Genomic DNA, 15,214 nt, shown 5'->3' on the forward strand with positions numbered 1-15,214 from the left:
GCAAGTACTACATTCAAATTGGCTAGCTGAAGAGAACACATATGCGATGTGGACAGATCCTTCAGAAGCGCAAAGTACAAGACCTAGTTAACAGACGTCTCAAGATGTTCAAATGGTTTCATTTCTATTCACACGGGCAGGTGAGTGCCACGCCAGTGCCCTGGTTTCTACATTCTTATTCCACGTGCTCCTGGACCTACCGGCTTTTCTAGGAAGACCTCTCTAAATCAGAAGATGAGTTTCCTCATAACTATTTTTTAAGAAAGAAGAAGATTCTGAAAGGAATCAGGTGTGACCAGGCCACTTAGCATTTCTAAGGCAAATCGCACCAAGTGGAGAATGGAGTCAGTGTCCATTCATTTACAAGCTCCTGAGAAGACAGCTGACAACTGGCAATAGGCTCAGTTTCCACACAAAAAACGATCACTTGCTGCAGCGTGCTGCTGCTGCTGTTTACATGTTTGTTTGTTTAAAGAAACTTAAGAACAAGGCTTGGTTTCTCTAGACCCAGGGTATGATGCCATTCTCTCAGCAAAATATTGTATCCTGTTAATTCAGAAAGTCAAGAAGATGCTTGGTCATATTCTTAAAATTGTGGCTTTTCAAACGCTAGAGTGACAGCCTGTGGTGCCCAGGGACACGAGATGGCCTGTTCCCTAGATGGGAGTGAGTTTTTGAATATTTCAGCAGTAGAGAGCCTGTCCCACAGACCCTCATGACTCGGTGGGACCCACAGGCAAGGGATGGTTGCTTTTAAACAGGACATCATTTTTAGGGTGTTTTTAGAGGATTGGTGGAGTGTCCCTGGCAGCAGCAATTGTAAAACAGTAATTTAAAAGGAAAGACAGTGTCCTGATTTTGACATTATCCTGTGTTATCAGAGCTACCAGTGATGGTGTAAGTTTAGCTGATTCTTGATAATATAAGACACCACTGATTATAAGATGCATCATCAATCTACTAATATTTGTTTCCCAGGGAAAAAGAAAGCTACTGAGTTCAGTGCTCACACTGATAATAATATATGCCCTGATTTCAGAAAGATTAAATGTGGGGAAAGTACATATTAGAATCCGAAAATGCAGTGTGTTTCTTACTGACATACTTCAAAGTTTTCGGGGATAAGTCAATTTCCGGAACGTAAGATGAACCCATCTACAGGAATGTTGGGCCTTAGAAGCTGTTTAACATAAAACCCAATTCCAGGAAGAGGAGCCAGAACCTTTTATGAGTGAGAAAGGACAGGTCGGCACTTAGTTCCCGTGGGTCCACACATCCTCAGGGATGCCCTTGGGCAGGCCCCCGGGTGCCTGCTTTTTGGCAGTAATGGACAGACAGTCACAAGGGCAAGCTTTTTATAATCCCTCCACTTACTTCTATAAGGGTCAGCACTCTTAAAGCAATGATTGTCTCTTCCTCCCCCTTCCTCTGTCTGTCTCTTCTTCCCGGGCGGATGCTGGAAGGCTTTCCTCGGGACCGGCCTCCCGCCGTCCTCCTCCACTTCAACCTCACAGGTAGGCTCCAGCTGCGGCATCGGCCTCTCTTCATCCGAGTTGTCAAAGGGCTCATTCAGCACTTCGGTCGTCTCGGAAATGGTCTCAGTTGTTACACTGCTGTTGATCCTCCTGCGTTTACGACCCCTTTTCTTCTTTAGCACAAAAGGCCTCTGAAATGAATTCCAAACAGAATACATAGAGCTCATGAGAAATTAAATGGTTGAGTCGATATGCAGCAAACACGCGAGTCTAAGACTCTCACACATAAAGGCTTCTGTGCTGCCTTTGTAGTTAACCTTCCATTTGATGTTTAACATCCCTCTCGGGCTCCGACTACACAGGCAAGTGTTTTCCAAATAAAACAGTTGTTTACTCAAGCAGATGCTTTGAGAAGAGAACATCCTAGAAGCTTAACTGTAGATTTTAAAAGCTAAGGTTTGTTTTTCTAGCACATATTTTCCAATGGTGCTTGCTGGCTTCACATATCCTGTACATCATAGCTCTTAAGGCATCGCGAACACCAGTTTCCTATAAATGTTGCAATAATTAACTAGTCACTGGGTCACTCACTGAATACTTGATAACTGCTCAGGGAGCGCCTACTACATTCAAAGCACCCTAGGAAATAGGATGGTGCACAAGACTAGCCTCCTTGTTCCATTTCATAACTTCAGGAACAATGAAGAGGGTGCTTAAAGAGAGGATTAAAATGTTAATAGAGTCATTTATTGGTGGCTGCAGGGATGTCAGCAACTGATAATTTTATAAAATATTTTAATATAGAAAAATCTAAAAAAAGACATGAGATCTGCCTTATTTATATAAGATACAAACTTTTTTTTCTAACTGCACTAAAGATTGGCACAAATGACTCCCTGTAACTGCAATCATAAAACATATTTTCTCAAGCAAAAACAATTTAATGATACAAAATTTAAAAATAGGAATAACAAAAAGATTGGCTGCTAAAATGTAAATCTGTCAGTAATGGGTCCAAAAAATTATTGAAAATACATTGCAAAGAAGGGTTCAATATGCATGGTTAAAATTCAAACTCTAGGTAACCAGTACCCAAGAATTATTGTGTCTTACATTTTTAACTCTTTGAATGTTTACCAAAATGCATATATAAGCCTGATAATCATATCCTATAATTTAACATTTATGGTTATTAATTTCCCAAGTGGCCAGCCCTCCCTAATCCACTAGAATTTTCCCATCATGAGGAGAGCTAGTAGAAAGAGCTGGTTTTCTTCGTTTGAGTCCACTTATGAATGGCAGTCCATATTGTGCCTGGATGATTCTGGTTTTTGCAGTTTTTAAAACAATTTTGTTTATATACATAACACATGAGAACATTTTCCTTGTAAGAAACCAAAACATTTCATAAGTCTGAAGTCCACTTTAAGGGGTGCTCCCTCCACCTCCTCCCCACGGCTGCCTTTCCATGGGAAGATGGCCGGTTTGAGCTGGGAGTTAGAACAGCAGGTTCTTTGACAAACACCACACAGGTTGGCCTTGGGGCGGTGTCTTAACTTGTACTGTGTTGTCTCTATTGGTCTTGGCTACACTAACATTATCCGGCCCCTCTCTATGTCACAGATGAAGACTGAAGACAAAGATATCAGATCCGGGTTGAGTCTCAGGACAAAATCAGTTTTTTACCTTCTGCCCAGGTGCAGGTAGAGAAACCACCAGGCCACTAAGATATGAGAAGTTTCAGTAATGTGTACTTGGCCACAAATGCAAAATACCAGCATCCAAATGAACGGCCTAAAATAGCTTCTAAAAATTCTATGCCAAGAACTAGAACAAGAAATAGCATCGGGAGCGCTGGGCTGGAGTCGAGCACTCACCTGGTTCTGGCTCCATCTCTGATGAATTGTGTGACCTTGGACAAATCTCCTGGCCTCTTGAAGCCTTGGTATTTTTATCAAAATTTGCCGAAGGTCCTTTTCTGTTCCCTCAGGCTGACTTACTCTAGCCCCACACACCAGCAGGTGGCAGTAACCACTAGACTAGAAAGCCAGGCTGCTCCTGGTTTCCTGTCACAGCACTAACAAACCTCAAAAAGTAAACACAATCACGACGGTAAGATAAACGATGATGATACATGATCAGTGGGACTGGATACAAACACACTACATCTAAAGAATGGAGAATGAAACAAATACTAACAGAATGTTTGCAATGCTCGGATTTGACTGAAGCTGACTCACAGACTGAAAATCTAAACAGACACATACCTTTCTCTTTATGGCAACTGACTGTGGTTTAGTTAATCTTGGAGGAGAGTTTTGAATATTTTCTTCTTCCTCTTCTTCTTCTTCCTCCTCCTCCTCTTCCTCTTCTTCCTCCTCTTCCTCCTCCTCCTCTTCCTCCTCCTCTTCTTCACTGCTCTCTCTGGACAGCTCCACCAGCTGCCCTCGGTCCCCTGCCACTGGCCGGCTCTCCGGGGAATGCAAATATTTATTTTTCGATTGTACTTTTGCAGGTGATTGCCTACTGTTAGTTCTAGACGACAGGATTTCTTGCTCCTCCTTTTCCCAGCAGGTAGCTTGTTCCATTAGCCGCTCAGCCTAAGGGGGGAGAGGGGGTGGAAATGGCAGGCCGGTGAGAGGGCAGTTAGGCAGGCAGAGCCTCCTCGGATCAAAGGCGAAGCTAAGTCATTTCTGCTCAGGACAGTCAGCCAGCCAAGCAACATTCCAGCTGCATCATCTCAGGACTCTGACATCAGTTAGGATAACAAATCAAAGGAGATTGGGTTTCATGGGATATTTAGCAGTATTAATGATGCAGCGAATTGATTTGAGTCCTTTATCAGTACATTACATGCTCACTGGCATGGAGCACTTTAAGCAAGTTCATAAACACAAAGAATCGATTGACACTGCAGCCTTGGAGCTCAGCACCAAATTTGATCTGATTACATGCTGTCAGTAGTGAAAAATGCTGCTTTGTGATCAATGATAAATGTTTCATTTTTCATACTCAATTCAATAAAATTATCATGTCTTACCATGCAACCTCAGTTAGATAAATTAGTGCCATATCATTTCACAAGCTCTCTCTACATAACCAAGCTTTTGACAATGATGTTAATGACTTTCTTAGTTTAAGAATGCTCCAAGATTGAAATTACACAACTCAGGTTGATGAAGCCAATCATTACCTCTTTTTCAGCTTCCCGCTCTTCTTCAGAAACTGCGGCATTAGAAATTAAAATTGGGGTCCACCTCAGACTCTCTGGATCAAGTTCATTGGACCGGGAACAGGTTTTCAGCTTTTCCATGTGGCCCAGTATTAACTTTTCCCTTCTAATGATAACAAATCTGTAATGTGATGAGGCAGAACAAAGTGCAATCAAAAGCTGAAATTTCATTTCACCTTCATGTAATGACATATGCTAGCACTAATATTACCGGGGTGAGGAAAAATCAGAAAGCTCATCAATGCAAAGGTACGGCAGATTGAAATTTGACCAGCAAAAAAGTATCATTTCCTGTTTTGTTTTTAAAAGAAAGGTTTTAATGATACTGTGGGGGAACCTTTAACTGGAATGAATCTGCCTGACTCCAGGGGTCCTTCCTGGTGCAAGATGCTTGAGAGGCAGCTGGGGTTGCCCAAGGCACCAGGACTCACCTGCCATCCCTCTTGTCAATCATGTGGAGGTGCTGCAGCGTGGTGGCGATGTCATGTGGGCACATGCCCGTAGCTCTGCTGATGGCCTTGATGCTGATGTGCCTCTCGTGGTGGTGGAAGAGATATTCTAAGATGACGCTCTTCCAATAGGCCAGGTAGGAGAGGCGGCCCAGGTCAGAGAGCGGCTTTTCAGGAGACCCTGCTTGGCCTTCTCTTCTAGAAAGCAAATAGCCTGGGGCAGAAAAGGCAAAGTCAACCTCACGGTGGTGTTTTCAGACATTGGAACAGGGGCCACTTGAAATAACATAAGTAGCAATAAGGTACAAACACCCATGAGAAGTGCACGAATTTTACGTATGTAGTCTCTTCCCTCAAGTTTCAGTGGTTTGGTCTCCCTGAATTATGCTTCTGAATCTTTTCTACTGGCACTGTACGTCAACTCACACAGCGAGCGGGAGCGTTCCAAACACACTGCGGCATGTTTAACAACACCAAGGGCTGAAGTCATTGCTCCTGCGAAGTCTCAACAGTCCAGTCTCACACCAGCTTTAGATTCTTTCAGAAAGTAAATGTCAGGCACTTACTCAGAAATCCCGTCGAGGGACGACCCCAAACATTAATGGGAAGTTGTTTTCCGCAGGAAGGACCTAATGACCCTTTGACAGCTGGGTCTTAATAAAAGAGCAGGGCCTCTGTGGACTCAGATGCTATATTGCTTGTTACATTTAACTAGCCGGCTGATCTGAAGCTTTGTTTTAAGACTAATGAAAGAATGTCTTTTAAGTCAACTGCTACAACTCACATGAGCTTCACCAGCTCTGATTTCACCTCTTTCATGCAAATTAATTTATAATCCAAATCCAGAACGTCATTCCTTTGAATTAAAACAAAACAACTCGCTTAAAGCAAACTGCTTTATGCATACTCAGAAAATCCCCGAGCAGGGTGAGCTTTTGAGTGTGCATTTCACAGCATTACTGTGAAGGTTCACTGGCAAAGGAACTTTAAATGAGAAAAACTTTAAATCCACTTGAAGGTAATGAATGAAAGCTGGTGGCTGTCTCGGTAATTAAGAGCCACTTATGGAGGAGAGAAGAAATGCTAAAAACTAATGGTGTCTACCTTGCTCTAATTATCTGTTTCAACAGCCTCACCTTCATGAACTTCCTACATTTAAACAAACATCAGCCACATACAGTAGGTGGCAGCAATTACAAAACCATGCTAGTCTCTGTAAACCACCCAAAATCTTCAGCATTTTTCTTCTTTATCTACATTTCCAAAATGGCTGCATTCTCAAGAATTTTCTCGATTTGGGATTTTGTTTTGTTTTGTTACAATGAGATCAGCTTCTGATGCATTTTCCTGACTCTGAGAAATTACAGAACAAGAAATCCAACCCGAGCCTAGAGGGGTGTAACATATATAGCATTTTGCATTTTGATGGTTTTAATCTGAATGCCGTTATAAAGAACAGGCATATATTTAACTTTAGGTTTTGCTCCAGTATTTTGACTTATTTGTCTCTTTAACACATGTTTAAGTGCAAAGAATTTGATTGAATGCAAACAAGCACCACACAGTTTCACAGTCAGACCACCGATCACACGTCCTGCGGCTCCGCACAGGCTTTGGGAGCAGTGTCAGGAATGCTAACAGTGCGGCCACTGTGCCGCGTCCGTCCCGCCCCTATCGTTCGTGCCCTGTCAATATGGAGAAAAGCTCTCTGTTGCCAGAGTACAAAGGGTGCCCGAATCACAGAACACAGATAATTGGCACATCCGTCACCTGCCTCCTAAGTGCTTGGAACATGCTGGGAAATTTACTCAGTCAGCTGGAGGTACTCTGTGCTCCTGGAGGGAGAGAACCACAGAGCCATGGATATGGAACTATCCCCCTTTTGTCCATGAGATCCCACAATTAAAAGTCCCCTGCAGTGACTGCCAAATTCCCTAGCCCCTCACTGATTCTTAGCTGAACCCCAGAGTTGGGGAGAGAACCCCCTCCCCCCACCCCCACCCCCCAGCCTAGCAGAAAGATTTCTGAATAATGCAAATGGTCACAAGGTGGTATATCCCCCACCACGAGCAACCTTACCCCACTAAGAGCAACCTCTTTGTTCTTTCTTCTCTTCCCACAGTCTATAACTCTAGGACAAGAGGAAGCAGCCCAAACCTCCCCAAAATATATTTCACACGGCTGTTCATGCTTCCACACCCTGAGCAGTACAGATGCACGGTGCCAGGGCCTGGGCTGACGAGCGTTACTTGGGGTCTGTGGAGAGCCTTTAGGCATAAACCTGCCAGCACCTGCTACTCCCACCATGCGTGGCTGTCTTGGGGGACACTCCCTTGGACACAGTCTGCAGAGTCCTGGCCCTTGGGGGCCGAGGAGGCAGCAGCCCACCGAGGGCACAGCACTCAGAGCAAACACCTCCATCCGCACCAGCAAAAGCATCAGCAGGTTGTCAGGGGTGACAGACACCAACGTTAGGACCACATGACCGACCTCACTGTGTGGCCTATAGTTAGCCCTTTCTTCTCCTCTCAGACCTCACGAAGCTCTCCAGGAGCTTGCAACAATGAACGGAACCTATACCAAGAGCCATTTGCAAGTCCACAAAGTCTCCTCCTGAAGGAGAGACTGGGTTTAAACGGAGTAGAGTTCCACAACCAGAAAGACCAAGGATACATTTCTGACGAGGTAAGTGAAATCACTTGTAATTCACTGAACTGCATAGCTGAGAAGAAAAAGTTGTGTCATGTCTACTCCATCTGTGCACTCGCTGATGTAATATGTAATTTAAATTTTACCCACGACAGGCACTTTCCTTAAAAAAGCTGTAGCTGGTGGTGGCACTCCACCACTTTGACCTTCATGGAATGTTTTACAGAATTTCTTGCCATCTTTTGTTTCCTTCTACTTTTCTTGGCTTCTCAAATCATAATTACTACATAGCTGGCGCAAGGATAGAATAATTTTTGGTAAGAATGTTTATTTATTAAGGAATTACAGAGATGCTGTGGTTTAAGTTACAGCTCTTAAATTTAACTTACCAAAAAAGATTCCAAAAAATTGGTCTAAGATGCAGGGAAATAAAAAGCACTTATCTTGGAAGCGGGTGTGTTATCCTGAAGCATCTGAAACAAGTACAATACACCCTGGTGAATAGATTCCCATGGTGCTCTAACAACTTTCCTTAACTCAGGGTAGTTCAATCCGAAAACCTGGGCTACCCCTGGGGGAGCCTGGCTGTTCAGACTGAAAGCAAAATGATGTTTGAAGGATAAACCCCAGTAGCTGCAGTATAATTAATCGCTGGTGAAATTATTCCCTTTAAATTGTCTGTGAGCCAGAGGTGCTGGTGAGCAGCACTTACTCTGCAATCGGGAGTCTTGTAATTGCAAGCCGACTGGCCCGGAAACGCCTCACCCCCAGCAGCTATCTGGATACTAGTGAAAGCTGGCTTCCCCTTTTGTTCCAGTGGAAGGTGAGGTCAGTTTTCGTGCATGGACCACACACTGAATTCAAAAGGTTATCAGGGTGTTTGCATGAAGGATCGGTAAGAACAATGGGATGTCTGCAGAAGGTAAGCATTTCTCAGCTTTACCACAGGGGACCCACATTCACCTCACCTCTGTTAAGGCTGACATACTTGTAGTAAGAGAATCAATTATCATGTTAACTAGCCCCGACCCCTTGTGTTTGAAATGGTTAACTCCCTCCTTGAGAGAGAAAAACAGTGGTAGAGTGTTACCTTCCCTTAGACAGATCCATTAAGATAAGGAAGGAACTATCTAGACAAGGTCAAGATCAGTTTTTTGCAGACCTAAATTCCCAAATTAATTGAACTCCCAGCATATTAGCTGCAAGGTTAACCCTCCTAAAATATGAAACATTCCTTCCTTTTAAACTAGTAAGATTTCAAAAATGTGGACTGGACCAGAAGTGAAATAATGTTCATAGGCAAGGTGTGGACATGGATAAGGATTTACCCCCACAAAGGCAGCCACCCTCTCAGCCTTGCACACCTTCATCTTCTACCATCTGGAACCAAACCAGATGAACTTCCTCAAATACAAAAGTGTAGACTTTGGCAAGCGACTCCCAACTCCCATCTGTCTGAATTGTGTGTTTGGGCTAACTAGCTGCTTTTAGGAGGAAGATAATCTTCAAGGATTACACACCTTTCATCAGACACCTGTTTAGCTCAGCAAACCCTGCTGAAAGGTTCGTATCAGTAGACAGCAGTGGATTTGCAAGCCTGGGAACTGACACCAAGCCAGGGATTTATGGCAGCTCTTGACCAGAGGAAATCCAATAGCTCTAACCATGTATCTCATGATTGGGGATGGAAATTCACTGGTCTGCACTCATCTGTTACTAGTATCTGGCTCTGTGACCAAGTGGATGAATGGCATGTCATCAGTTTAAATAGTGATAAATGAACTTCACAGCGATTTATGTCTCCTTGCTGAAGTTTTGTGGTGATTTTGCAATTGGTTTAAAAAGGAAGCTGAACCTTAGCTTTCCCATTGTTTTTTTTTCTAAAAAAAAAAAAAAAGGTTTTACTGATTTTAGAGGGGGAGGGAAAGGGAGAGAGAAAAACATCAATGGGCTGCCTCCTGCACGCCCCCTACCAGGCATCAGGCCTGCAACCCAGGCCTGCGCCCTGACCGGGAATCTCTTTAATATCTGGCTTAACAGAAAACAGCTACATTCTCACATCTGCTTTGATACTCAGTCTGTTGTGATATCACAGGTCATGAAATTTCCTGAAAACTCCATTGCACACTCATGAGAGGATGAGAATGAAAGGGACAAAGAGTAAGGATCCCAGTATTACTTTGAAAATAGTTGTGACTTTGCAGACTCCCTGAAAGGGCCTTGGGGATCTCCACGGATCCCTGGACCATACTCTAAGATTATCTGCATTAAATAAAACATAAGGATAATATTTAAAAGTTGGACAACAAGGCCATGGGTATTATGAAACAATATGGCATTTACTGAATAGAGTATGGCAGATCAGAGGCGCTATAAGTTGGTTAAGAGCAGGGTTCCAGAGCTGGACTGCTTGGAATGGAATCCAGGGTCCACCATGTGCCATCTGTGTGACCTGGGGCAAGTTTTTTTAAAAAATATATATTTTATTGATTTTTACAGAGGAGGGGAGAGGGATAGAGAGTTAGAAACATCGACGAGAGAGAAACATCCATCAGCTGCCTCCTGCACACCCACTACTGGGGATGTGCCCGCAACCAAGGTACATGCCCTTGACCGGAGTTGAACCTGGGACCCTTCAGTCCGCAGGCCGACGCTCTATCCACTGAGCCAAACCGGTTAGGGCTTGGGCAAATTTTTTAACCTCTCTGTGCTTCAGATCCCTCATCCATAAAATGTGGAGAATAATCATACCTATCTCTTAGGGTTGTTGTATTAAATGAATCAAGACAGAGCGTGAACAGTGCTTTGCATAAGTGTGTAAAGTTTCTATAATATGCAAAGCATTGTTCAAGCTCTGTCTTGATTTATTTAATACAACAACCCTAAGAGATAGGTATGATTATTCAACATATTGAATAATGAAATCTCAAGGTGATCATTTGGGTGACTAGATATCTTTTATGTATGGGAAAGAAATAAAATTTGGACAGAAGAAAAGAGGCAGACGCTCTACAGAGTTGGATTGAAAAGAGCTACCTTGCTTTTCTTACTTTTGCCTGAGGCACCTGAAAACCACTCCACTCACTCCACTGCCTCAGATAATTCTCTTCATCCCCCAACCCCCAGCTAACCACCCAAGTATAAATTTAATTAAAGAAAAAAATTATACATATATAGTGCCTCAGGAATGAGCTCAACAAACTGGCGACAAAGTTCCCAGCAAGCACAGTTCTGTGCCCCACAAATTCCCTTTGGTCCTTAAGTCCTTAACTTCAAGGACTGTCCTCGGGAAACAGCAAGCCCATCAAACCACAATAACAATGACTGCCTGAGGGCTTCAGCAGAACCAGAGACAGTCCCAGGACAGATGAAACAAAGACCCAAATGTTCTAGAGGACCCAAATGTGTAAGGCCTGCGCCAGTCAAACCCAGAGAGTGGAGACAGTGGTCTTTGGGGAAGGAAGGCTGGCTGCCCTGGACCACATACCGTCTGTTTCTCTAAGCCTCTTTTCATTTTCAAGATCTCCCTTCTCAAAGATCCCATGAGCTCCTGGCTCCAGTGTTGAGCTCTTCCTCAATTATGTGCAGGGGCCACTGGTCTTTCTTACTGAATTTCCACTCCTCCATCCTCTCACCCCCACCCCTAAGTCCTCTCTGGAGAGGAATGATATTCTTTTACCTCCCCACAAGATGAATGGCAGGGGCATGACTCCCCTGTTGCTGTGGGATATGTATTTATATTGACAAGCCTACAGACCACACCGGCATTTACCAGATAAATTCATGATTCTGTGAATGGGTGTGGACTCCCTTGAAGGGGGTGGTCATGCTGTGTGTTAGTCACCCAGAGAAAAGGTAGGTGCTCATATGAACTCATAAAAATGAATTCACAAATAGCGCCTCAAGTGGCAGGAAAGGGCTCTCCCCGCTCGGTGGCAACCTTGTGTTGAGGAGAGTGAATATCTGTATATGATCTCCTCCTGAGTTGGCAGTGACCAGGGCCAGAGACAGACCCCTGTGAGACACCACAGGCCAAAGATGAATCAATGGTATTTTTATAATTATAACTAACTGATGAGAATGCCTCTTTATTTCTCCGTTTTTCTATCCTTTAGTCTAGCCCAATGGTTCTCAGCCCTGGCTGTACATTCAAATCAGTTAGGGGCCTTTAAAAACTGTGGATGTCTGTATCCCACCCACTCTCAACTCTTGCCTATCTCAGGCCAGTTTGGGTTCAGATGTATTATGGGTTATATCAAGCAAAGGGTCTTGGGGACTATACCTTGGCCAGAATGTTAAGTGGGGGGTGCAACACCAATCCTACTTCTCCATTTCTGCCACCCCAAAGGGCTGTGGTGGTAGCAGTGGCGCTCATGAGAGATGCAAGTAGAAGGTGAGTCCTGGGGGAAATGGAGAGGTCTAAGAGTTGAGGCTGGGGAGGAGGTGGTCACTCAGAAAACAGCTCTATAATAGACATCATAGAGGTTTATTTAAACATTTAATGAAGGAATATTTGTTTATGTGTGGCATGTCACTGTTAGGTCGGAGAGGGCCCAGGATCAGATACATACAGACATGGGATGAGACAATGGACTTCCTCTGGAATTTCTCACAGACCTGGGATTTCTCACAGGTCAACGTGCCAGACACAGATGGCTCCTTCTCCCTGAATACCTTGCTGACCCCCTGCAGCTGAAGCCTCCTCAACTGAATACCTCAGCTCATGTCCCCGCCCCTCACCCAACCGCAGTATAAAAAAAGCGCCCCCCTCCATGTTGGCGTGAATCCACGTGCCCTGTCTTTGGGGGTACGTGGGTCTCCCGGGGACGCAGAATAAACTTTCCTTTCCTTTCTTTTCTGATTCACTGGACTCTCTATTTCTTGCGCCGCCTCCTGAGCCACCTAACCTAACAGTCACCACACCAGCCAAGTCCTGGTCTGGTGTAATAGAGGAATAGCATTTTTCTTTCTATGAAGATGACCACGTATAAAATAGATTTGGTCTCTCAATTTTCTTGTTAGAAGAATGAAGCACCTCTGACAAGGATAAAATGATTGTGGAATGAGAGATGTTATACTCTGTCAATAGCACTTATCCCCAAACTGAAATCATTTGGGGAAGGCAAGAACTTTAAAAAATATCTTCCTTACATACACTTGCAAAGTAACCAAGCTTCTTCATGAAGCCCACTGCCTATTACAAAGCTAAGCAAAGCTCTGATTCACTCAGAGGGGCTCCTAACTAGGAAATGGATGGTAAAATATCACTCCCAAGGCCTTCAAAGTGACAGAAGTTAGAAAAACATGTCAGAATAATGCCCTCTGCTTTTACCTTTTTTGATTTTCCACAATTCAAGCCACTTTCAAATTCTGGAAAGCTTTAGGAAAAACAAATTTACCAAAAAATGTTTTAAGATGAAGTAATGTGGCATTTTACAATTATTCTCTCTCTTATAAATATTGAAGATTCCATCTGAAACGCTATTTCAGAAACTAATTTAATTTTTCCAAGTTGAAACCTGGATCAAATTTCACATTTAAGTTACAAAATCCTGGAAATAAGAATTTACCATTAAAAAGTTATAAGAGTTCAAACACTGCATTAAACACATACACACTTCAAATAAAGCATCTGCTCCAAGCAATTAGCTGCGTGCTCTTATCATGCTTCACCTGGAAGACTATTCTCCTATTGCTGAAACAACCAACCTTCTCCTTAAATGAACTACTAAAAGCAAAAACTGGAGTTTCTTTTGCCCAGTTTTATAGGTCTGAGGTTCTGTGGGGGCAACTGAGACAGTTCGTTCTAATACCTCGTCATTGGGTCTAACCCCACCCAGCAGAGCGGGAGCGGGAGTGTGGCCGTCAGCGTGGACACTGCCTCAGACCTCAGAACCAAGCTTTGGAAGACAAGACGGTTAGAAAAGCAACTTGCCTTTCCATGTGCTCTCCCACTCCCCTCCCAAATCCTGTGTGTGTGTGTGTGTGTGTGTGTGTGTGTATACCAGCTATGATTTTCAAACATAGGACAAAGTATGCTGTAATTCCAATTCTGGGTGATGAGCTTTCACATGGCAAGGCTGAAGACAGAAAAAGGGAGAAATAGAAATCTAAGATTTTTCTTTGTTTTCAAAGTACAATTTAAAAGGAAATTTGTCAGTGTTTGACATAACTTTCTAAAATCAAAGAACAGCCCCATCACCCAATCTGATTGATCAACTAATGTTGAAAATATAAGGTAGAGAAACTACTTCTAGTTGTCCTCAGGTCATCTAGACAAACAGTCCTATTCCACTTATCTGGAGAAATAGAAAACTTCTCTTTTCACTTATTTTTTATTTATCTCCCATAAGCTTTCAAGCAGGATTTGAGGCAAAAACCCTCTGGCAGTAAACGGTGCTGTCCCCACAGGGCTGCCGATGAGGCCACTTTGACGGACGTGCAGCACACGTGCAGGCTGGGTGAAATGAGGCGTTCAATGTAGTGACTAGCTACAGGGGTGTAAGTACCTAGCCTTGAATCCTGCAGGAATCTTAAGGTCCAAATTGGCTACAGTTAGATGTTAGCTGTTGGGAAAACAAAATCACATAAAGGTTCACCACTAGCAATATTAAAAGTATCAATTACCTCCCTTTCAGTTAGTAGGTGATACTGTACCTTTCTCGAAGTCCACCGTTTAGACAGGCTCCCTAATACTGGCAGTATTTAGAGTTGAGACTTCAGTAACGATATATTAATATTAGTACAGCTTTTGTCACCATATACTAACATTATCCCTGTGAGCCTTCTTACTGTGTGGTCGCTGTTAGTCAAAGAATCTGCATTCAACTTTCAAAGGATTGCAATGGTTTAGTAATGTGTTCCACAGTTGAGTGCCTACCCTGTTATAGGCACTTTTCTAGTTAGGTTGTGTGTATGTGTGTATATGTGTATATATATATATATATATACATGTATATATATATATATATATATACACACTCTATTTTCCAAATTTAATAAGAAAAAAAGCTCTGGGAGTTTAATTTGTTAACTAGTATGCAACTGCTAAACACAAGAACCACAAACTACGTAAATAACAGGAACTCAAATAGACATGTTAACAGCTAAAGTTCATTTTTTAAGAATCAATTCAATATGCTACATGCAAGCAATCAATCACACTGTAATCATCATTTACAAATCAAAGTACAACGCAGATACTCATGGGGGCAAATACCACTCGGTGGAAGTGTGTGATTATGGATGAGCAGATTGAAACTGTAAATTATGTAACTGTCTCTTGTAATTACCCTGCTTGAGAACCAAAAGAAACTTCCTGTATAATTTTGCAAGAGAATGGAGAACGAGATACACAGTCGCTTTTTAGTTGGTCCTAAACCTTCAACAGCTATTTAATTATGTGTGAT

General features: G+C 43.0%; 1 protein-coding gene across 4 annotated transcripts in view; it reads right to left on the reverse strand.

Annotated features, from left to right (window-relative positions):
- KAT6B (lysine acetyltransferase 6B) overlaps positions 1-15,214 on the reverse strand; it is a 180,066-nt gene that overhangs the window by 5,308 nt on the left and 159,544 nt on the right. For all 4 annotated transcript variants that reach the window (XM_006090230.3, XM_006090229.2, XM_006090231.3 and 1 more), the window contains 4 exons: positions 5,139-5,370; positions 4,669-4,828; positions 3,743-4,075; positions 1,375-1,666 (listed from right to left, as the gene is read on the reverse strand). In XM_006090230.3, the coding sequence (XP_006090292.1) occupies positions 1,375-1,666; positions 3,743-4,075; positions 4,669-4,828; positions 5,139-5,370 (1,017 nt within the window). The remainder of the gene's footprint in view (positions 1-1,374; positions 1,667-3,742; positions 4,076-4,668; positions 4,829-5,138; positions 5,371-15,214) is intronic.

The sequence above is a fragment of the Myotis lucifugus genome, unplaced genomic scaffold, assembly GCF_000147115.1.
Source record: "Myotis lucifugus unplaced genomic scaffold, Myoluc2.0 scaffold_69, whole genome shotgun sequence".
Classification (NCBI taxonomy): Eukaryota; Metazoa; Chordata; class Mammalia; order Chiroptera; family Vespertilionidae; genus Myotis; species Myotis lucifugus.